Source organism: Aethalodelphis obliquidens, unplaced genomic scaffold (assembly GCF_003676395.1).
Source record: "Aethalodelphis obliquidens isolate GAN/ISIS:26980383/991018 unplaced genomic scaffold, ASM367639v1 scaffold34, whole genome shotgun sequence".
NCBI lineage: Eukaryota > Metazoa > Chordata > Mammalia > Artiodactyla > Delphinidae > Aethalodelphis > Aethalodelphis obliquidens.
Window position 1 is genome coordinate 13,471,554 of NW_020837978.1, and position 23,616 is coordinate 13,495,169.

The following is a 23,616-nucleotide window of genomic DNA, read 5'->3' on the forward strand; positions in this document are numbered from 1 at the left end:
TTCTAGTTCCTGTTTTGCCCTCACGGATGCTCCGTATGCCACTCTGATCAGCTGCTAGCATGTGACAGACGGGCTAGATCAAACAGAATGAACCGTCAAATACTGCAGCCAGCCAAAAATTCTGTTTAAGCCTTTTTACATTAATTAAAAACTCCCCAGCACCCCGATCCCTTTTTCATGTTCTGCTCCTTTTTTCATAGTGTGATGTATTTATTATGTGTATTGTTTGCTCTCTGTTCCCTGCTTGTAAACCCTACAGGAGAGGTCTTTCTTTTCTCACTGATATGTTCCATATACCTAGGATTATACCTGGCATATATAGGTGCTCAATAAACATTTTAACAGATTATAGGAACAAAAAAAAAAGCATGATGAGGTTGGGGTAAGTGGACACCAAGCCAAAAAAAAAAGTTTATGAAGGAAAACAGAAGAGGAGGATGTAAAAGAAAATGTCTCATAATTTTGTTCACTTATGAATAAAAAATACACATCAAAACAGGATAAAATATTGCCATCTTAGGTAGATAAGTTTATTTCTGCTACCCAGATCACAGATCACATCTGATTTCTCAGAAGGTTCATCTTTATTTATCACTTCAACATTAATTTGTTTATTCATTCACTCACCTGTTATGTGACAAGCATTGTATTTGGCATCAAAATGCAAGCTAGGTCACCAGCATACAGTCATATAACATTATTGGGTCTACCCCAAATCAACTGTCTTAAACAGTGTGTCTCCATCCATTACCTCAATTAGTTAAAATATGGTACAAATAAAGCCAGGTCCAAAGATTTGATATCTCCATGGGCCAGCTAGTTTCAGGATAGAATGAGCAATCGGCCTGGCAAATTAACAAAAATAATTTTACCGCCAACCACAGAATAAACTCATAATCCATGCTAGCTGTCTTCACAAATGGTTGCTGCTTGCCAGAGTAGATGACTCAGCACAAGCCATCACCAGGAGAGAAACAGCACAGAGCTCACTCCTTGCTGACTGGGGTCCAAAAGCACCATCCTCATACGTGAGAAACAGCACATTTATCCATTGTGTTGCACTGAATTGAGAATGTGAGAAGATGCTCCCAAGCAAAGGCAAACTGTCGAGTGGAAACCAGAAAAAGACTCAGCTGGGGGGAAAAGTTAAGGACATCAACAGCCACATTGCAGGTAATATAGTAGTGAATTGTGGCCCCTGGGAAAGGTAGGTTAAGGATAGATTAAACAGTGTGTCTGAATCTGAGCTCCTAGCCTTCCTGCTAAATCCTGTTCCTTCTGCAATGTCTCCTTCTCAAGTGATGGCAGCTCCATCCTTCTATTCTCTCAGGTCAAAAACCAAAGAGTCATTCTGGACTCCTCCTTTGCTCGGTAGCCCACCTCCAGTCCATAATCTACTTCTCACAATCTCCACTGCAGTCACTCTGGCTGCAGCTACCTTCATCTCTCATCCAAATTATTGCAAAGTCTCAAATAGGATCTCCCTGCTTCCACATTACCCCTTGCCCCCCTGACAATCTAGTCTCAATACTACAGCCAGAGTGATTCTCCTAAAAGAAAATCACATCATGTCATTCTTCTGCTCAAAACCCTCTGGTGATTTCCATTTCATTCAGGACAAAAGCCAGAGTCCTCTCAACAGCCTCATGATCTGTGCCTCTGCTCCCTGCTGCCTCCTCTCCCACCTCATACCCCACCACTTTCCCCCTCACTCCATCCAGCTCCACTGGTCTGCTTGCCAGTCCTTGAACACAGGAGACACATTCCAGCCTTAGGAACTTTGCAACAGTTGTTTCCTCTTGCAGTGGTTGTATCTGCCTCCCCCAGATATCCACGTGGCTAATGCCTCCTCCAACTATTTCTTCAAATATCACCTTCTCAATGAGACTGACTCTCGCCCTATTTTATTTTATTTTTTTTAAACATCTTTATTGGAGTATAATTACTTTACAATGGTGTGTCAGTTTCTGCTGTATAACAAAGTGAATCAGCTATACATATACATACATCCCCATATCCATTCCCTCTTGCGTCTCCCTCCCACCCTCCCTATCCCACCCCCCATCCCACCCCTCTAGGTGGTCACAAAGCACCAAGCAAATCTCCCTGTGCTATGTGGCTGCTTCCCACTAGCTATCTGTTTTAGGTTTGGTAGTGTATATATGTCCATGCCACTCTCTCACTTCGTCCCAGCTCACCCTTCCACCTCCCCGTGTCCTCAAGTCCATTCTCTACGTCTGCGTCTTTATTCCTGTCCTGCCCCTAGGTTCTTCAGAACCTTTTTTTTTTTTTTTTTGGATTCCATATATATGTGTTAGCATATCGTATTTGTTTTTTTCTTTCTGACTTACTTCACTCTGTATGACAGACTGTGGGTCCATCCACCTCACTACAAATAACTCAATTTCGTTTCTTTTTATGGCTGAGTAATATTCCACTATATATATGTGCCACACCTTCTTTATCCATTCATCTTTCGATGGACACTTAGGTTGCTTCCATGTCCTGGCTATTGTAAATAGAGCTGCAGTGAACATTGTTAATTATGGTTTTCTCAAGGTATATGCCCATTGGTGGGATTGCTGGGTCGTATGGTAGTTCTATTTGTAGTTTTTTAAGGAACCTCCATACTGTTCTCCATAGTGGCTGTATCAATTTACATTCCCACTGACAGTGCAAGAGGGTTCCCTTTTCTCCACACCGTCTCCAGCATTTATTGTTTGTAGATTTTTTGATGATGGCCATTCTGACTGGTGTGAGGTGATACCTCATTGTAGTTTTGATTTGCATTTCTCTGATGATTAGTGATGTTGAGCATCCTTTCATGTGTTTGTTGGCAATCTGTATATCTTCTTTGGAGAAATGCCTATTTAGGTCTTCTGCCCATTTTTGGATTGCGTTGTTTGTTTTTTTGATATTGAGCTGCATGAGCTGCTTGTAAATTTTGGAGATTAATCCTTTGTCAGTTGCTTCATTTGCAAATATTTTCTCCCATTCTGAGGGTTTTCTTTTCATCTTGTTTATGTTTTCCTTTGCTGTGCAAAAACTTTTAAGTTTCATTAGGTCCCATTTGTTTATTTTTGTTTTCATTTCCATTACTCCAGGAAGTGGGTCAAAAAGGATCTTGCTGTGATTTATGTCATAGAGTGTTCTGCCTTTGTTTTCCTCTAAGAGTTTTATAGTGTCTGGTCTGACCCTATTTTAAATTGAAACTCATCCCCCACATATATTTCTGATTCCCTTCACTTGACTTTATTTTTTTTTTCCCTTATGGCTTTTAACAACTAACATACCATTTAATTTAGTTATTCATTATGTTTACTGTCTATCTCCTCCTGTGATCATTCATCTTATATGTCAACTTGCCCGGGCCATGGGATGCCCAGATATTTGGTCAAACATTATTCTGGGTGTTTCTGTGAGCATGTTTTTGGATGAGATTAACATTTAAATCAGTAGACTGGATAAAGCACCCTCATGTGTGTGGGCCCCATCCGATGGGTTGAAGGCCTGAATAGAACAAAAAAGCTGACCCTCCCCTGAGTAAGGGAGAATTCCTCCTGCCTGACTGCCTTCAAACTGGGACATCAGCTTTTTCCTGCCTTTGGACTCAAACTGAACATCAGTTTTCTGGGTCTCAAGCCTGCTGGCTTTCAGGTGGGAAAACTTAAACTATCAGGTTTCCCGGGTCTCCAGGTTGCTGCCTCAGTCTGCAAATCTTGGGGACTTGTCAGCCCCCATAATCACATGAGCCAATTCCTTATAAAACTATATATGTAGTCACATCCTGTCGGTGCTGTTTCTACGGAAAACCCTGACTAATACACTCCCCACCCTACTTGGACAAAAGAGGGTGGGGACCTAGGAGTCATTATGTTGTTTACTGCTGTGAACTGCCTGTATTGTTTACTGCTCTACTCCACCTCTTCTGACCAGCCCTGGCGCATAGATGGCACTCAGTATATATTTGTTGAATAAATGAAGAAACAAGTGGACCAACAGGTAGCAATCTTTAGATATATCTTTAGAGATATGGTGACACAGTCATCTCCATTTTATTACAGAGTCAAGAGCTGTAGGCTTTATATCTAATAACTGAGCCAAAGATCAAAGAACGGTCTTCCTGCACGTGCCTCATAGAAAGGAATTCTGGATGTACGTCACGTTTTTTGCTAGCTTCACACATGCTGTTAGCCGTGCTTTCCCTTTGGGGTCAATGTGAAAAACCAAGCACAGCAACCTACTGGCACTGATCAGACTTTGAGTGCATGTGATCTATGGTATAAGGGAGCCTTACATCAGGAAAAGCTGTGGGATGCTTCTGGACTTGGAAGTAGTCAAAAATCCCTCTTGGGTAGTAAAGAAGCATCCCATGGCCATGGGGCAGCACAAAGAGAAAAGATAGCTCAAGACTTGAAGACTAAAGGCAAATAAATGTCATTAGCCATCAGTTTGCTCTGCAGAAGGAATACTGTGATTGAGTGGCATTGTTTCTAAATGGTCTGCCTTTCCAAACACAAGGTTAGATGTGTGCAAGGAGAAAGAGAAAACAGAGAAGATAAGGACAAAGGAGATTCTACCTGCCAGTGGTGATTAGGAGTGGGGGCAGGGCTGACCAAAAAAAGACTGACTGTGAGACACCAACAGAAGATAAAACCTCAGTGCAGAGGGGGAGGGTTGTGCCAGCCATCCTCTCAGAGATGATTATAGCTCCTGAAAACTGTGTGTGTGTGTGTGTGTGTGTGTGTGTTGGAAATGAGAGAGAAGAGACTTCTTTGCCTCCATTGAATGCCCTTGAAAGTGTTTCCATGGTAATGAGCAAGGATAACTGGAGAGGAAGAGGACAAATGAACACATGGTAAGCAGCCGGGCAGACCCCTGTGACTCCCTGAAGCCACTTCACAGGCTTCTGCTGGCAACCTTTCCCAGAGTCTGTTCCACAGAAAACCAGTGGGGGGCGGGAGGGAGGTGTGAATCAAAGGTTCTGTGGGCAAAAAAACTTGAGAGACATCAGGGTAAACAAGATAAATGGACTTCGTTAGTAACTCCCTTAGTATTCTGAGGTGGATCATGACTTGCCAGAAGGGAGATGCCATATGCAGAATTCCTTCAAACTCCGTGGATCAGGAAGACGGTTTGTGTTGAGCTGTTCACCGAACCAGGGCCGGGGCTCTGTTGGATGCACTGTGGGAAGCACGGCTCTTGAGAACAGCGGACGGTAGAATCTGAAAAAGGTTGTGGTAACCTTAAAAGAGAAAGCTCATTTCTGATGAAGGACGATTGGAGCTCTGTATCAGTAGCTTGGTACAATAATGGCAGATCCACCCCGTGGGATGTCTTAAGACTTACAGAGCAGTTGTTGACATTTTTTGCACCTTCTGAGGTTGAACTGGAAACTGTAGGGTTACGTCATCTCAGTGATATTCTGCATAAATGAATCTCGAAGAGAAGATCTGGCCATCCCTCTACCATGGGCCACTTATCTAGGGGAAAGACAGTGACCCAGTAAATGCAGTTGACTGCACAGGGATCCTTCAAGTGATGACTTTGGTAGTTTAAACTGAGATTTATCGTTACAAAGTGGACAGAACTGGGGAAAACCAGTCAACATGGTGAATGGCATACAGTTAATACTCAAACGTTGGTAGACAGAAATTTATAGCACTTCGTGGAGGGGGAGAGATAAATTAGGAGTTTGGGATTAGCAGATATAAACTACTATATATAAAATAGGTAAACAACAGGTTCTTGCTCTATAGCACAGGGAACTATATTCAATATCTTGTAATAACATAATGGACAAGAATATGAAAAATAATATATCAATATATGTATAACTGAATCACTGCTGTACACCAGGAACCAACACAACATTGTAAATCAACTGTACTTCAATTTTTAAAAACTTACAGCAGTTCAGATTTTTTTTCTATCTCAGAGAACTAATTTCTGATCACAGTATATTGTTTTAGATTTTATAAAGCTGGTAAATTTGGATGGTTTTGGCAATTCTCTCCAACTTTAGAAATTGTTAGTGAAGTTCCTGTGCGTTTAAGTAAAGCACAGTGAGATCTACTGTTCAGCTTTAATGTTCAGAATCCCATAAAGTAAAATTATAGGTGATTATAAAATTTATCACTGTCAGAAGCCAGATAGTACCTACCCAGAGAGAGGGAAAGTTGATGTCTTTTCAGCTGGGTCCATAAAATAAGTTGAAACAATGACAAAGTACAAGATGAGATTCTTCTCAACCATCCAGTCTATTCTCTTATGCTTACTGTGGGTAGCCAGGTTAAGTTTTTGATTTTCAACTTAATTTTCCCTTCTGGTTTCTCTCTGCCATGATTTCGTATGTCTTATTTGTCATTGCCCATTATTGACCCACTGCTTCCTTCCCGGATCTCAAATAATCTAGCTAATGCCATGTCCCTGCCATGAACCCAGCATTTTCTAGGAACCCATTTTGTCAAGTCCAGTCATACAAGAGAGAGACACTAGAGCTTTGTATGTGTCCCATGTACAGTCGTTAGCCAACACGTGAATGAATGGAAAAGATGTATTTTCTCTGATTGGACTATTATCTTCCTGTACTATCAATGAAATTCTCTTCCTATCAGAACAACTGTAATGGAAACTATAACTCTCATTCCGAGGAGCAGTTAATGTTAAGTTTGTTCGTTTCTATCGTCTTCTGACCCCTGTTGTTGCAGTAAGATTCAGGAGATGAGATATTGTAAGGATACAAACTATTTGGGTTACTGTGTATACATTTAGATAGCCATTGAACTTGACTTTTTATATCACATACCTACCATTCTGAGACAAGTCAAACATTGAGAACTTAGAGAAAATTGTGGCCCACGTATCACATCAGCAGAACTGTGTTCTTGTTCTGATGAATAAATTGTAGGTTTTAGAGCGAGGGCTTCCCCAGATACTGCGCACAAAAACTAAAAACGATGACAGGTGGGGCTCACACTTGTGAACAGTGGCAAAGACAAAAAACAGAAAGTGGGAACTGACAAAGAAGTGTCCATTGTTCATTGGGTCAATGGCCCCAAAATCCTAAATAAGGTTTTGCATGATTCTGAGAGGTTTAAATATATTGATAAGCAACAGTGTAAATTATTATCTGAATAGTTTTTTAAAAAATGACTTTGGAGAAGGCTGTTTAGCCTGTGGTTTGCTGAATCCTTTGGCAGAAAAGACTACACTAAAAATGCCCAATTTGCAGCTGTTCTACCTTTATGAGAAAAATACAACAATTTGACATCAAGCTTCAGTGCTACCCCTGAGGTTCTATCTGAATAGTTCTGTGTCCCAGGCTCCAGACCTCTGCATTTCCAGCTGTTTTTTTTGGCAAATGTCATAAAGGGATATCATAGGAATGATCCTGGGCCCCAATGCAATATTAAATTATGTTTCACGTATATGGGCGCTTGTCATTACTTTGTATGCTTTTCTGTTATGTCTGAAATAGTTTGTTTTTCAAATATTATTACTGGGAAAAAATGTGCTGATGAGTATAATGGGTGTTGATAGATTTGTATTAAAAATTTAAGTAGGAGTTTATGCATGTTGGAAGCTTCTCTCATAAGTATCAGGACAATGCAGTTCATTCTGGAAAGCAATTCATTCCTTTTACTCTTTAAGAATGATTTTTTTTTAAGATTTATTTATTTATTTATTTTTGGATGCATTGGGTCTTCGTTGCTGTGCACGGGCTTCTCATTGCGGTGGCTTCTCTCGTTGGGGAGCACAGGCTCTAGGCGTGCGGGCTTCAGTAGTTGTGGCTCGTGGGCTTCAGTAGTTGTGGCTCGTGGGCTCTAGAGCGCAGGCTCAGTAGTTGTGGCTCACGGGCTTAGTTGCTCCGCAGCATGTGGGATCCTCCCGGACCAGGGATCGAATCCATGTCCCCTGCATTAGCAGGCGGATTCTTAACCACTGCGCCACCAGGGAAGTCCCAAGAATGATTTTTTTAAATTGAAGTTTAGTTGATTTACGTTATATTATTTTCAGTGTACAATATAGTGATTAGATATTTTTATAGATTATATTACATTTAAAGTTATTATAAAATACTGGCTAAATTCCCTGCACTGTACATTACATGCTTGTATCTTATTTATTTTATACCCAATAGTTTCTACCTCTTAATTCCCTTCCCCATCTTGCTCCTCCTCCCTTTCTCCCCTCTGGTAACCAGTTTGTTCTCTGTATCTATGAGTCTGTTTCTGTTTTGTTATATTAATTCATTTCTAAAATTTTTAGATTCCATATGTAAGTGAAAACATATAGCATTTGTATTTCTTTGTCTGAATTATTTATTTAAGCATAATACCCTCCAGGTCCATCCATGTTGTTGCAAATGGCAGAATTTAATTCTTTAAGAATGATTTTTAAGGAATGAAAGCAAAACAAGCCTTTGGGATTCTTGAGTGTATTTTTGTTTTGTTTGTTTGTTTGCCCGCACCGTGCCGCATGCGGGATCTTAGTTCACTGACCAAGGATCGAACCCGTGACCCCTGCATTGGGAACGTGGGGTCTTAACCACTTGACTGCCCAGGAAGCCCCTTGAGTGTACTTTTAAGAGAGTTTAACAATCATAAAATAAGACATATATGTGGAATGTAAAGCCTTAAGAACATATAAAAATATTTTCCAAGGGATTTGTCATAATGCAATACAATGGCAGCTACCATAGCATCACGTACATTCATGGAGCCCAGTTTTATTTATTTAGATTGATTTCTGTGACAGTTTTGCAAATGTTTTAAATTTTCAAGTTGTCTTAAATGTACAAATGTTTCTGAAAGTATTATCGTGAGGATATTCTGAAACCTCCAAAATGTTTCTGGACAGTGGAAAATTTTTATATTAGAGGAACAATGAAGAGAAATTAGTCTAGAGAAATAGCTACAATTGCACCAAAGCAAGTTAATGCAAATTAGCATTTCTGATTAAAAAAAAGTTTGCTTTTGACTTAAAACGATGAAAACAATTGCTTCATTTATTAGAATGTGCCCAAATGATACATTTTTAGAAGCAAACACTGTTCCTGATTTGGATAACCTTTGCCTGAAAAAAATGTTAACTATTCTTCTTCAGCTGAATAATTTATCCTGATAATTTCTGAACATGTTTTCCTGAAGCTACTTCCCTAATGCTGAGAAAGACTCTTAATATTATTTGATATCTATAAATTTAATAGCACGTATATGAAATTTTTTCTACCATTGAAGGTACAAAACTGGTTAGTATGTTTTAAAACTTTTCCCTTCATTACAAAAGAAATGCATATACATATTAGAAAATTTAAAATATATGGATAAGGCAATACAATTAAATAAAAACTTTGATGAGTATCTTTCCATATGTTTTCTGTGCTATATACTCATATGCACTCACATGGAATCAACTGGTAAAACTTTATACAAAAACAACTAAACCAAAGTAATAGTCTTTGATATTTGGTAGTATGGTTGGCTAAGATGTACTGCTTGATATAAGCTTTCTTAGAATTTTTTAATGAAGGTGGGAGTCAAATATTAAAAAGTCCAATTTTTACTTTAATGCTATTAAGTTTTCCTGAGTTGTAACAGTAATGTCTTTGTAGTATTTGTATTTAAAACATCCTTCATAAAAATGATAGAGTTTCAGAGAGCTTGCCAATATACTGATGGGTTTTTATTTGTTTTTGTGCTTGCTTGTTTTAACTGAACTGCTTAAATTCAGCTCTTTCTTACGATTATTCCTTATGGTCTTAACAGCCATTATTTTTAAAGTTATTATTTTTGAAGATATCTCTGATAATTACATCTACAAGAAAAAAATCACCATTTAGCAGTGTTTTTCTCTGTGTGGTGGAATTAAGGACGTTTATTGTTTACTTATGTTTTTCCATCTTTATTTTCCAATGTTTCACAAAGAGCATGTAATCAGAAAAAGAAATTATTTTAAAAGAAATAATAGCAGATTGATCCACTTTCTACCTGATGTAGAAACTACACAAGAACCATGGATTCCAGAAATAACAAGCTTATTTCAGTTTACTCAATGACACATCTTTGAGGTCAAACTCCCAGAATTCGTTCCATCCCCTTACAAAAAAGCATGAGTGGGAATTTGGTTTTCCTTTTTGGGTAAAGTTTCTGCAGAGCTTGCTGATAAACTGAGATGAAGCTGATGATGGATCTCAACTCTTCAACTTTAAAGCAGAAACTAGGGTCATAAAGACATGGAGTCCTGAAATACTCTCCAAAGTACAGTCCCATTAAGCTAAGATAGTGCTTGGAAACACTCGCTGAAACTTGCAATTTGCACATGCATCTTCTCCAGTTCGGCCATTTTGACCTTCTGTTAAAGCCACAGAAACCTGGGGAAGGGCAAGGGAGATTTTTCACCTAACCTTCACATGAGTCTTAAAAAATGATTTTCTTTCAGGGAAAAGTCTCTCGGAATGAAAGAAACCTGAGTGATAAGTTAAAAACAAAAAAATCTGGGTGAGACCTATGTAAAATTGGCCGATTTAAAGTCATTCCAAAGCACACTAGCTTTTAGCTGTGTCTGAAAAGCTGCCACCAATGCACACCATTGAAAAAAACCCAGGATGCCTCTGAAATTTATCTCCCATCAGTGGAAAGCCCTTTTGTAGCGTTAATTGACATCAGTGCAATTCAACCTGTATTTATTGAGTATGCTTAATACATGCTTAATACTTAAAAAAGTGGAAGTTCCTCTAACAGCCCCCCACCGCCCCGCAATTCACTTTTCCTCTGATATCCCACACAGTCAGCCTTGATGGAAATCACACCATAACTCGAATGTTCTCTGTGGGGTATTTTTGTTTTTTTGCGGTACGGTGGGCCTCTCACTGTTGTGGCCTCTCCCGTTGCGGAGCACAGGCTCCGGGCGCGCAGGCTCAGCGTCCATGGCTCACGGGCCCAGCCGCTCCTTGGCATGTGGGATCTTCCCGGACCGGGGCACGAACCCGTGTCCCCTGCATCGGCAGGCAGACTCGCAACCACTGCGCCACCAGGGAAGCCCCTCTCTCTGTGTTTTTGATTGCAGCTGTGAAAGTACAGGGTGAGCTGGAGAATGTCAGCCTCCTTTAAAGTACACGAGAATCTATTGGCACAGAATAAAAGCTGTACTGCTTATTAGAGTTGTGCACATAGCCGTTGTACTTAGTCCTCTCAGCATTACTTTTTTTTTTTTTTTTTTTTTAATGAGGACAATTCTTCACGCAATTGCCAAACTAAGGCAGAAGGAAACTTTCTCAATCTTTTTGGTGCTTTCATCAGATAACCAATATAAAATATCTTCCAGAATACTCTGTCTCCTCACACTTCAGAGTTTGTTCTTGGGAAGTTAGAGATAAACAAAGATGGCCTTAATAAATCTATCTAACATTGTAAATGTACAGTTTCTGGTTCTTTTTCCCCTTGGGGCAGTAGGCCAGATATCACTAACAATTCAGATATTCTGGCCTTTCTCAAAAATGTCATTACATCAAGAATATCATGGCTTAAAAAGAAATGAAATTGAGTTATTTGTAGTGAGGTGGAGGGACCTACAGTCTCTCATACAGAATGAAGTAAGTCAGAAAGAGAAAAACAAATACCATATGCTAACCATATATATGAAATCTAAAAAAAAAATGGTTCTGATGAACCTAGGGGCAGGACAGGAATAAAGACGCAGATGTAGAGAATGGACTTGAGGACATGGAGAGGGGGGAAGGGGAAGCTGGGACAAAGTGAGAGAGTAGCATGGACATATATACACTACCATATGTAAAATAGATAGCTAGTAGCATAGTATAGGGAGATCAGCTCGGTGCTTTGTGACCACCTAGAGGGGTGGGATAGGGAGGGTGGGAGGGAGGCGCAAGAGGGAGGGGATATGGGGATATATGTATACCTATAGGTGACTCACTTTGTTATACAGCAGAAACTGACACAACATTGTAAAGCAATTATACTCCAATAAAGATGTAAAAAAAGAAAAGAATATCATGGCTGAGCAAATCACTGGAGAAAATTAGGATGCTTTTTACTAGTGTTGCCATAATTAAAATTCAGCTGCCTTCTGGGAAAACCTGTATAATGCACCCTTGATTGGGTGTTGAATTTGGACTAAAAAGAACCCCTTGAAGAGGGAAGTGTTTCCCTTCTAAAGAGTGAAATTGCAGGGAGGGCATTTAAACCTGACTTTAGCAGTCATTCACCAAGAAAATGGAAGAGCTGTGTTTGGGGCAGGGACTGTTTGAGGGGTTTTGTTTCTTTGTTGAGAGTTTGGGGGTGTTTGTTTGCTTTTCCTGTACTGTCATTACACCCTCATATTAGTTTGCCAATGTTGCCAGAACAAAGTACCACAGGCTGGGTGGCTTAAACAACAGAAATGTATATTCTCACAATTCTGGAGATTGGTAGTCCGAGATCAAGGTGTCAGTAGGGTTGGCTGCCTCTGAAGCCTCTCTCCTTGGCTTGTAGACGGCTGTCTTCACCCTGTGTCCTCACGTGGTCTTCCCTTGTGAGTGTGTGCATCCTCATCTCTTATAAGGACACCTGTCATATTGGTTTAGGGTCCACCCTCATGACGTCATTTTAACTGAAGCACCTCTTTAAAGACCCTGCCTCCAAATACACTCACATTCTGAGGTCCTGGGGGTTAGGGCTTCAATATTTGAATTTGGGAAGGACACATTCAGCCCATAACAACCCTGATTCAGGGTCTTCTTGTCATACCTATGAGACCTTTCCTTTGTAATGGCCAGAAGGGAAAGTGAGAAGGTGGGAAGGTATTCATGAATTTTCCACAAGACCTGGCTAGCTTCTGCAGCAACCTTTTTTTGTTTTTCACTGCCTTCAGTATGGAAGAATTTTAAAAGTCCACTAACTTTGAAGGCATTATGTTAAGTGAAGTAAGTCAGAGAAAGACAAATACTGTATGATCGCACTTATATGTGGAATCTAGACAAACAAAACCCCACCAAACTCAGAAAAAGAGAGATTTGTGGTTACCAGAACTGGGGGCTGGGGGGAAGGGGGAGTCAGAGGAAGCTGGTCATAAGGTATAAACTTTCAGTTACAGATAAGTACTAGGGATGTACTGTACAGCGTAACAACTATAGCTAACACTGCTGTATGATATGTAGGAAGGTTGTTAAAAGAGTAGATCCTAAGAGTTCTCATCACAGGGGGAAACTCTTTTTCCTTTTCTTTTTATTGTATCTATATCAGATGATGGATATTAATTAACTAAACCTATTGTAGTAATCATTTCACAGTATATGTAAATCAAACCATCATGCTGGTTTGATTTGCATATATTTACACCTTAAACTTATACAGTGATGTATGTCAATTATTTCTCAATAAAACAGGGGGAAAAAAGTCCACTGAGAACTTTAAGAACGCTTTGCTCTCTTTCCCTGTATTTCTTTTTGTTTCTCCCAAACAAAAACATGCCTCTGCAGCTGCAGATCTCAGTTAGAAAATGTTTTTCCTGACTTTGCATGTCAGTGATAGGAAAGAGCTGGTCAGTGAATCTTGTCAATCAGAGATTTTTAAACCGGCAGATGTCTTTGAGGTCTCCTGCTATTTCTCGAGCACTCACAGTGTACCTGACTCCTTACCAAGCACAGACATGTTCTCTCATTTACTCCTTCTAACAGCCATGTGAAGTGAGTGCCATTATCAACAGTATTTTGGAGATGTGATCACGGAATCATAGACAAGTTTGGCCACTTGTTTAAAGTTCTAGAGCTTAGTACACTGACTTGCAAGGACTTCAACCCAAGCAGTGTCATCCAGACCTGAGCCTTTACTCTCCCTTGCTGGGGAACTAAGATCCCACGTGCGGCACGGTGTGGCCAAAAAAAAAAACCCAACCTTATACATGACATGCCCTCTGATAGTTTCTATTCTATTTCAGTTACTTTTTAAAAATACTGAACGTGACCCACTTAGCTGAGTCTGTCACAAACCTGAACTAGATGACCTAGTTTAGACTCCCGGAACCCTAAAATCCTGCCAGCCTGCGTGGATGTTTATTTGGAGCCTCTCTTATCTTAAATACACAGACTGTTGGTTTGAGGCAAATGAATATTATGTATTACAGAGAACATCTTTTTTACCCCCAGTCTGAGCTAACTGAATAATAGTAATAATAATAATCACTTCCGTTTATTGTGTCCATCCCATGTGCCAGAGGTTTAAGACGTCACCTCTCCTGTAGCCTATAAGCTGTAAGTATTACTGTCTCTGATTTACAGATGAGGAGACCAAGGCTTTGGTTAAGTAGTTTGCTCAAGGCCTCATAAAGTGTCAGAGCAAAGATTTGAACCAAGGTCATTATCATTCCAAAGCCTTGATACACTTCTTTTAGGAGAGGGCATATACAGGGTCAAGAAGGAGAAGTGAGGGCCGGAAGCTACTGCAGCTGAGCATTATTTCTTCCCTGATGGTTTGCTGTCCCTGGCAGAAACAACTGTCCTAAAGGATGTTAAACTACCATTGTAGCAATGATTAAAATCTGCACCTGGGAGCTTTTCCAGTTCCCCCCGAAACCCAGGCCACCCCCAGACCAGTTAAATCAGAGTCTCTGGGGGTGGGGCCCAGGCCTGGTTTGTGTTTTTTTGTTTTTATTTTTAATTTATTTATTGCTGCGTTGGGTCTTCGTTGTTGCACACGGGCTTTCTTTAATTGCGTCGAATGAGGGCTACTCTTTGTTGCGGTTTGTGGGCCTCTCATTGCGGTGGCTTCTCTTGTTGCAGAGCATGGGCTCCAGGCACGCGGGCTTCAGTAGTTGTGGCACACAGGCTTAGCTGCTCTGCGGCATGTGGGATCTTCCCAGACCAGGGCTCGAGCCCATGTCCCCTGCATTAGCAGGCAGATTCTTAACCACTATGCCAACAGGGAAGCCCCCAAGGCCTGTTTTTGAAAGCTTCCAGGTGATTTCAATGTGTAGCCCAAGTTGAGAACCTTGAAGTTCAGTTAGGAACCTCTGAAGTCTTGGTTAAAGAAATTAAGGAGCTTTAAGGGGCTTTTCTATTTTAAAAGACTGTAAAATACTGCCAAAACCTTTTCAACTGCTTTTACAAAGCTGAAGTACAAACTGTTGCTGTTTCTTTGGAGGAAAAAAAAAAAAATTAGATAACTTTGTATCTGCTCTTCCAAACCAAAGAAAGTCAAGAATGCTATGGGGAGATGCTACAAGCACCAGTCTCTGTGCTACTTCATAACTCAGCTCACATAATTTTAGAAGTGTTTTTATGTGACTAGAAAAGTCAGTTGTTGAATCAATTAATCAGAAATGAGAGGGGTGGGACTTCCTTGGTGGCAGTGGTTAAGAATTTGCCTGCCAACGCAGGGGACTTGGGTTCAAGCCCTGGTCTGGGAAGATCTCACATGCCACGGAGCAACTAAGACCACGCGCCAGAACTACTGAGCCTGTGCTACTGAGCCCATGTGCCACAGCTGCTGAAGCCCATACACCTAGAGCCCATGCTCTGCAACAAGAAAAGCCACCACAATGAGAAGCCCATGCACCGCAACAAACAGGAGCCCCCGCTCACCGCAACTAGAGAAAGCCCGCACACAAGCAACTAAGACCCAACGCAGCCAAAAATAAATAAATAAAAATTAAAAAAAAAAAAAAAAAGAAGTGAGGGGGTGAGTAGCCATCAGCCAAGTTGTCTGAGGATGATGCTGAAAACCAAACCAGACTAAGGGGACTATAAATATTATAAGCGGTTACATTTTCTTGCAGAGAGCCTCAGTGAAAGATTTCCACTTTTTCACATGGATTAGTAACTAAGGTAAAAACCAAGGACCCTTCCTCACATCATTTTCCGACAGGAATAGGAAGATATCCTTTTACTAACTTCTACCTATCCCGATTTTAGACATGTGTTTCTAGGCTGTGATCTGTGCATTCCATTAGAAAATATAACTTGATCTACACTCAGTTTCACTGTGTTCCATGCAGCGGTCTCCGAAACAGGGACTGTATCATACTGCTGCGTTTTTTCCATGTCTCAGGAGACAGCATTAATAATGTAAGAAATCGCAGTCTTCATACTTCAGAAAATGAAAATACAGTATGACCATAAGAAAAAAGTCTGCTGGATTCTGAAAGCCCCTGACAAATGACAGGTGCTGAGTAGTCCTGCTTAGGCCAGCATGGGTGGAGGTGCTGTGCCTCCGTTCTGTCCTCAGTAACAGTGCTCAATGTTTGCTTCCAGAACGATGTGGCTGCACTTCTGAAACCAATATCGGAAAAGATTCAGGAGATCCAGACTTTCAGAGAGAGAAACCGGGGGAGTAAAATGTTTAATCATCTCTCGGCTGTCAGCGAAAGCATCCCTGCCCTTGGGTGGATAGCTGTGGTGAGTCTGGCTGGAATGTTGCCCCTGCACCTCGTCAGGTTTGTGGAGTGTTTGGGAGAACTCATGGCTGCCTTCAGGCTTCTCCATCCTCCGCCTGTTACATGAAAGGAAGATTCCCTTCAGGCTGAATACATCAGCTCTTTCTTACCCTTTTGAAGTTCAGGGCTTTGTGTTCTGAGATGTGGAAAGTGCTTCACTGATTTTACAGAGCAAGATTTGCCTCCAACTTTGAAGTCAACATCTGCATTGCTTCTCTTCTTCTTTAAGGCATTTTCTTTCTTATCCTATTATTTTTTTTCTTTCTATGCTTTGGTGATGGTCCTGTTCTCTCAGTCCCCCAAACCCGGTCCTTATGTCAAGGAGATGAATGATGCTGCCACCTTTTACACTAACAGGGTCTTAAAGGACTACAAACACAGGTACGTACCTTCTTTTATTGACCAGATTTTCAATTGATTGTTTGTTAGACATTTGTCCCCAAGCTTAATGTAGTTCATTACTGATTCCTTTCAAAGTCTAGTTTACTACAAACATTAAGGAAAAATCCCATCTTTGCAGGTAGAGCAAAGTGGAAAGTGAAATCAATGATCCAGATAATATGTGTGTTTTAGAAAGTCTGCCTCAGTTCTCTGGTAATGAACAAACTCTCCCCACGTGAATGCATGTCACTCTGTTATGTATCCCCACAATAATGAGAGAGATCTGTGATGGTTTGTGATGGACGAGCCCTAAATGGACAAACCTTTTACATTGATCAAAATAGAATTGGTGAGAGTTCCCTGGTGGCACAGTGGTTAGGAGTCCACCTGCCAGTACAGGGGACATGGGTTCGATCCCTGGTCTGGGAAGATCCCACATACCACAGATCAACTAAGCCCAAACATCACAACTACTGAAGCCCACGTGCCCTAGAGCCTGTGCTCTGCAACAAGAGAAGCCACTGTAATGAGAAGCCCATGCACAGCAAAGAAGAGTAGCCCCTGCTCTCCGCAACTAGAGAAAGCCCACGCGCAGCAACAAAGACCCAACGCAGCCAAAAATAAATAAAATTTAAAAAAAATAGAATTGGTGGGTGAGAAGAGAAAATAAACGGGGCTTAGGAAATGAAGTATAAATGAGGAACAGAGATGAGATGAGACAATAAACCAGGCCAATGAGAGGGAAACCAGAGATTGCGTTAAGATGAAATACAGTTGGGTGGACAAGAGAGACGTCTGTAAGAACAGCCGCCATTCAAAGTGCTGTTGAAAGTACAGATGAGACTGAACCAACAGGTTTTGCCTGGAGAGCCAGCTTAAAAGGACATTGCGTTCTCCAGCACAAGTAATAGATCCTAGAGAGCCGCAAACTGGGGCTAGAATTGGAAATGGGACTAAATGGGGAGAGGCCAGAGCTGAATAGACAGGAAGATATCTCTGAACTGCTGAAGGGGTGTCATGAGATCCTTCACCTCTGATGATGTCACGGCCTGCCTTGTCAACAGCTGGCAAGATGTGATGTGGCTGATGCTTCATCATGCAGGAAAGAAATTAGGTGAAAATAAGAGCAACAAAGTTCCACCCCCTGGGCACTGAGCTCACAGTGAATCCCCCTCTGAGCCCTTAGGTGACGGGAGTAGAAATGATCATCAGTCAGCAAATGCAGGGGTTCCTGCATTTCACTCACAGACCCAGACTGTCCAGATGAAAGGAAACTTGAGGACCTGAATAGTCTGGATAATTGCTTCAATTCACTTCTTTCTATTACTAACATAGATCTAAAAATATGAGCCAGAAGAACAGGTTTTTAAGTAGGAAAAGAAGAAAACAACATTATAAGACAAATTTTGTATGGGATATAGAAAAATTGCACAGAATGTGTAAATAAATACCTCCTGTAGTCCCAGGTCATTGACCAATGTTACATATTCAAAACTTGCATAACTATTTCTTTTATAGGTTATTTTTGGTTTTAATAAACATTGAGTAGATACAGAAGAATATTTATAAATATATGTAAGATATAAAAATTACAATACAAAAAATACCCATACATCCACCAATCATTTTAAGAAATATGTACCAATACTTTCTTTTTTTACTAAAAAATAACAGTCACTCTCAGCAATCCCACTCTTAGGTGTATTTCCAAAAGAAATGAAAACATGTCCACACAAATGCTTGTACATGAATGTTCATAGCAGCATTATTTATAGTAACCAGAATGTGCTACTGATGAATAGACAAATGAAGTGTATTTGTCCATCAACTGATGAATAGACAAATAACCTGTATATCCATACGATGGTATATTATTCAGCCATTTTAAAAAATGAAATATACAAGTAGCAGTATGGATGAGCCTTGAAAACATTATGCTGAGTGAAAGAAGTCAGACACAAAAAAACACATATCGTATGATTCCATTTATATGAAATTCCAGGATAGGCAAATCCCTAGAGACAGAAAGTAGGTTAGCAGTTGTCTAGGGCTGGGGAAGTTGGGTGGAAATGTGGAGTAACTGCTAATGGGTGTAGGATTTCTTTTGGGGGTGATGAAAATGTTCTAAAACCACTGTGTTAATGACTGCACAATTTGAACTAAACTATTGAATTGTACACCTTAAATGGATGAATTGCCTGGGATGTGAATTATATCCCAATAGAGCAATTATACTAAACAACATAAGACAAAATCCAGCCGCAGTGTTTCCATCCCCTCATAGAGTTTAGTCATTCTATGTTAGCAAAACAGGTCTCAGAGCTTTTAGGAAGCACAGCTCTCGAGACAGACTTCCGCCCACCTCTTTTCCTCCTGAGGTCTCTCCCACCCTAAGGAAACTTTGGTTAAATTACTGATACTCAGTAACAGACTCCCTGCACCCAGAGAACTGTGTTTGAGGCAATTGTGCCCAATGATATAACTCCAAATGTTGCCACTTTGTGTTGGAGACTATAGCACTGTGCAGTATGAATGAGAAGAGGCAAAATGGGCATAGAGGGAACCTACCTCAACATAATAAAGGCCATATATGACAAACCCACAAACAAACATCATACTCAATGGTGAAAAACTGAAAGCATTTCCACTAAGATCAGGAACAAGACAAGGATGTCCACTCTTGCCACTCTTATTCAGCATAGTTTTGAAAGTCTTAGCCATGGCAGTCAGGGAAGAAAAAGAAATAAAAGGAATACAAATTGGAAAAGAAGAAGTAAAACTGTCACTGTTTGCAGATGACATGATACTATACATAGAGAATCCTAAAGATGCCACCAGAAAACTACTAGGACTAATCAATGAATTTGGTAAGGTTGCAGGATACAGAATTAATGCACAGAAATCTCTGGCATTCCTATACACTAACAACAAAAAATCAGAAAGAGAAATTAAGGAAACAATCCCATTTGCCATCACAACAAAAAGAATAAAATACCTAGGAATAAACCTACCTAAGGAGGCGAAAGACTTGTACTCAGAAAACTATAAAACACTGATGAAAGAAATCAGAGATGACATAAACAGATGGAGAAATATACCATGTTCTTGGATTGGAAGAATCAATATTGTGAAAATGACTATACTACCCAAAGCAATCTAAAGACTCAGTGCAATCCCTATCAAACTACCAATGGCATTCTTCACAGAGTTAGAACAAAAAATTTTACAATTTGTATGGAAACACAAAAGACCCCAAATAGCCAAAGCAATCTTGAAAAAGAAAAATGGCGCTGGAGGAATCAGGCTCCCTGACTTCAAATTATACTGCAAAGCTACAGTAATCAAGACAGTATGGTACTGGCACAAAAACAGAAATGTAGATCAATGGTACAGGATAGAAAGCTCAGAGATAAACCCACACACCTATGGTCACCTAATTTATGACAAAGGAGGCAAAAACATACAGTGGGGAAAAGACAGTCTCTTCAATAAGTGATGCTGGGAAAACTGAACAGCTACATGTAAAAGAATGAAATTAGAATACTCCCTAACACCATACACAAAAATAAACTCCAAATGAATTAAAGACCTAAATGTAAGACCAGACACTATAAAACTCTTAGGAGAAAACATAGGAAAAACACTCTTTGACATAAACCACAGCAAGATCTTTTTTGACCCACCTCCTAGAGTAATGAAAATAAAAACAAAAATAAACAAATGGGACCTAATGAAACTTAAAAGCTTTTGCACAGCAAAGGAAACCATAAACAAGACAAAAAGACAACCCTCAGAATGGGAGAAAATATTTGCAAATGAAACAACAGACAAAGGATTAATCTCCAAAATATACAACCAGCTCATGGAGCTCAATGTCAAAAAAAACAAACAATTCAATTTAAAAATGGTCAGAACACCTAAATAGACATTTCACCAAAGAAGACATACAGATGGCCAAGAGGCACATGAAAAGATGCTCAACATCACTAATTATTAGAGAAATTCAAATCAAACCTACAATGAGGTATCACTTCACACCAGTCAGAATGGCCATTATCAAAAAATCTAGAAGGAATAAATGCTAGAAAGGGTGTGGTGAAAGGAGAACCCTCCTGTACTGTTGGTGGGAATGTAAATTGATACCACTATGGAGAACAGTATAGAGGTTCCTTAAAAAACTAAAACTAGAACTACCATATGACCCAGCAATCCCACTACTGGGCATATACCCTGAGAAAACCATAATTCAAAAAGAGACATGTACAACAGTGTTCATTGCAGCACTATTTACAATAGCCAGGACATGGAACCAACCTAAATGTCCATGGACAGATGCATGGATAAAGAAGATGTGGCACATATATACAATGGAATATTACTCAGCCATAAAAAGAAATGAAATGGAGTTATTTGTAGTGAGATGGATGGACCCAGAGTCTGTCATACAGAGTGAAGTAAGTCAGAAAGAGAAAACACACAGTCAGATACACAAAACACTGTATGCTGGCATGTATATGTGGAATCAAAAAAAATGAAAGATAAAAAATGGTACTGATGAACCTAGTGGCAGGGCAGGAATAAAAACATAGTCATAGAGAATGGACTTGAGGACACGGCGGGGGAGGGGGAAGCTGGGGCGAAGTGAGAGTAGCATGGACATATATACACTACCAAATGTAAAATAGTTAGCTAGTGGGAAGCAGAAGCATAGCACAGGGAGAACAGCTCGGTGCTTTGCCATGACCTAGAGAGTTGGGTTAGGGAGGGTGGGAGGGAGACGCAAGAGGGAGGGGATATGGGGATATATGTATGCACATGGCTGATTCACTTTGTTGTACAACAGAAACTAACACAGAATTCTGAAGCAATTATACTCCAATAAAGATCTATTTAAAAATTTTAAAAAAGAAAAAAAATGAAATGCAAGACAATCTGCTCTGCTCACATAAAAATAGCAGTTCAGGAAAGAACAAGCTTAAGTTGCAAAAATATGTCAGTATGAACAGGCCATGACGACTGCAACATCATAAAAGACCTCTTTACCTAGTCCTTTCTCGGAATATACAGAGGTGCCTATTCAAGACACCTAAGTCTCTGCCGTTTTGCGTATCACCCTTGGAGGCCATTTTTGTTTTTATCTCAGTTCATCAGCTCCTGTTCTCCTCCCAGTCCCTACTTGAGTGTATCTTGGGCCCATGGGTGTGAGTGATTCTCCCCAGGTGGTAGTATAGCCAAGAGGGTTAGGGGTTCCCCTTTTTTGTACATATACAAAGAGAGTATAGTATTTGCTCCTCAATGTCGGCTATTAATTAGAAAATGTACTTCTGACAGCATCAAGGACAGTTCACTTAAACTTAATGGACCACCTGAAGAGTGTGTAACATGCTGGGGAAATGCAGCCACGGGTGTGGATTTATTCACCTCACTTCCACAAGTAGCCAGACCAGTCCCAAGTCACCGGTGAGCTTCCAGGATCGATAACCCAAAGCAAGCCCAATACTCCACAACCAGTCACTCAACACCCATTTATGGGTGCACCCAAGCCAGCTGTGTCTTCCTTCTGTGTGAGCTCAGTGAGGGCTGTGGGGTGTTGCAGACTCATTGATGAGGCATCGCCAGTGAGGCAGGCTCGTTGCTGCCTGCCTGACAGACGAGCCGTGGGTGGAGGAGGTGAAAGGCAGGCTTCCTTGTGGTTTACTCAGAAGGGCTGTGGCCAGTGGACTCTGCATCTGTGCAACCTTTTCGACCGGCTTGGCTGGTTGCTTGGCTCTTTTTCAATAAATGAATAGAGCAGGTTAATTATTTTGACTTTCTAGAGGTAAGACCTCTCTGAGTCATAATCATTAAGAGTCACACGTCCTTCCCATAGCTTCTTACAGGGGAAGCGGAACTGAGGCTGGGTTTGCAGCTCTGGAGGTAGAGTTGAGTCCTTCTCAATTTGTTGTCTCTTAGAAACTGACTTCAGGTTAAAAGGCACCATATTGTTATGCCTTATTACAAGTTTTGCTAGAACTTTCTTCAAGTTAAAATCATACTGTAATAGTTAAAAGAAAAATGAATTTGCCTATGCAGGTTTGGACTTTATCCTTTGTTAAACTTTTTAATAGAAGTGTACTGAACGTGCAGCCTGCTTTTTCTAGAATGCCTACAGACGTGTGTTGTATGTACATACACCTGTACATATGCACATGTATGTATTAAATGACCATATGTATAAATATATGGGTTTGGGTTTTGATTGTAAAAGTGAGAAAGCGACAATGAAATATTTCATAGATTTGATCATTATAGTCAGTAAATCTAAAGATGTAGAACAGAATCACACTCATGTTTTCCCTCTTTGAGGGGCAGATAATTAGACTTCAGTTCCCCATTTCCCTTTTCTTAAATGGCATGACTTAATACAATGGGATTCTAAACATGCTCGTGGTACTCAGAGCTTTTCAAGGAAAACAAAATATGTCCAGAGACAAGTCATTACTGACAAGAGCTTGAATAATAGAGATTTCCTTCCGCGATTGTCTTCAGATTAATGGCCCAGGTTTGTGATTAAATTTTTGTTAACTGAGATTTCATCATTTTCTCATTTACTACTACTTTATTCAAAGTAGGAAAAAATGTGTGAGTGGAAATAATCCAAAGGAAATGCAACTATTTTTGCCTACCTATAAATTTAATATTTCTAACAGTTCTCCCAATCCTGTATATTAATCCAGCTTTAAAAGTTGGATTAACATTTTACCACTTCTTGGTTCAGTAAAATTGGAATAAAAATACCAGTCATGCCCTGCCTCACTTGCATTT

At 40.2% G+C, this 23,616-nt stretch overlaps 1 protein-coding gene across 4 annotated transcripts in view; it reads left to right on the forward strand.

Moving 5' to 3' along the window:
* Nucleotides 1–23,616, forward strand: part of CAP2 (cyclase associated actin cytoskeleton regulatory protein 2) — a 135,396-nt gene that overhangs the window by 81,053 nt on the left and 30,727 nt on the right. For 2 of the 4 annotated variants that reach the window (XM_027128443.1, XM_027128444.1), the window contains 2 exons: nt 16,250–16,393; nt 16,727–16,812. The exons of 1 other annotated variant lie outside the window; for it this stretch is intronic. In XM_027128443.1, the coding sequence (XP_026984244.1) occupies nt 16,250–16,393; nt 16,727–16,812 (230 nt within the window). The remainder of the gene's footprint in view (nt 1–16,249; nt 16,394–16,726; nt 16,813–23,616) is intronic. One more of the 4 variants, XM_027128445.1, reaches the window with a different exon arrangement.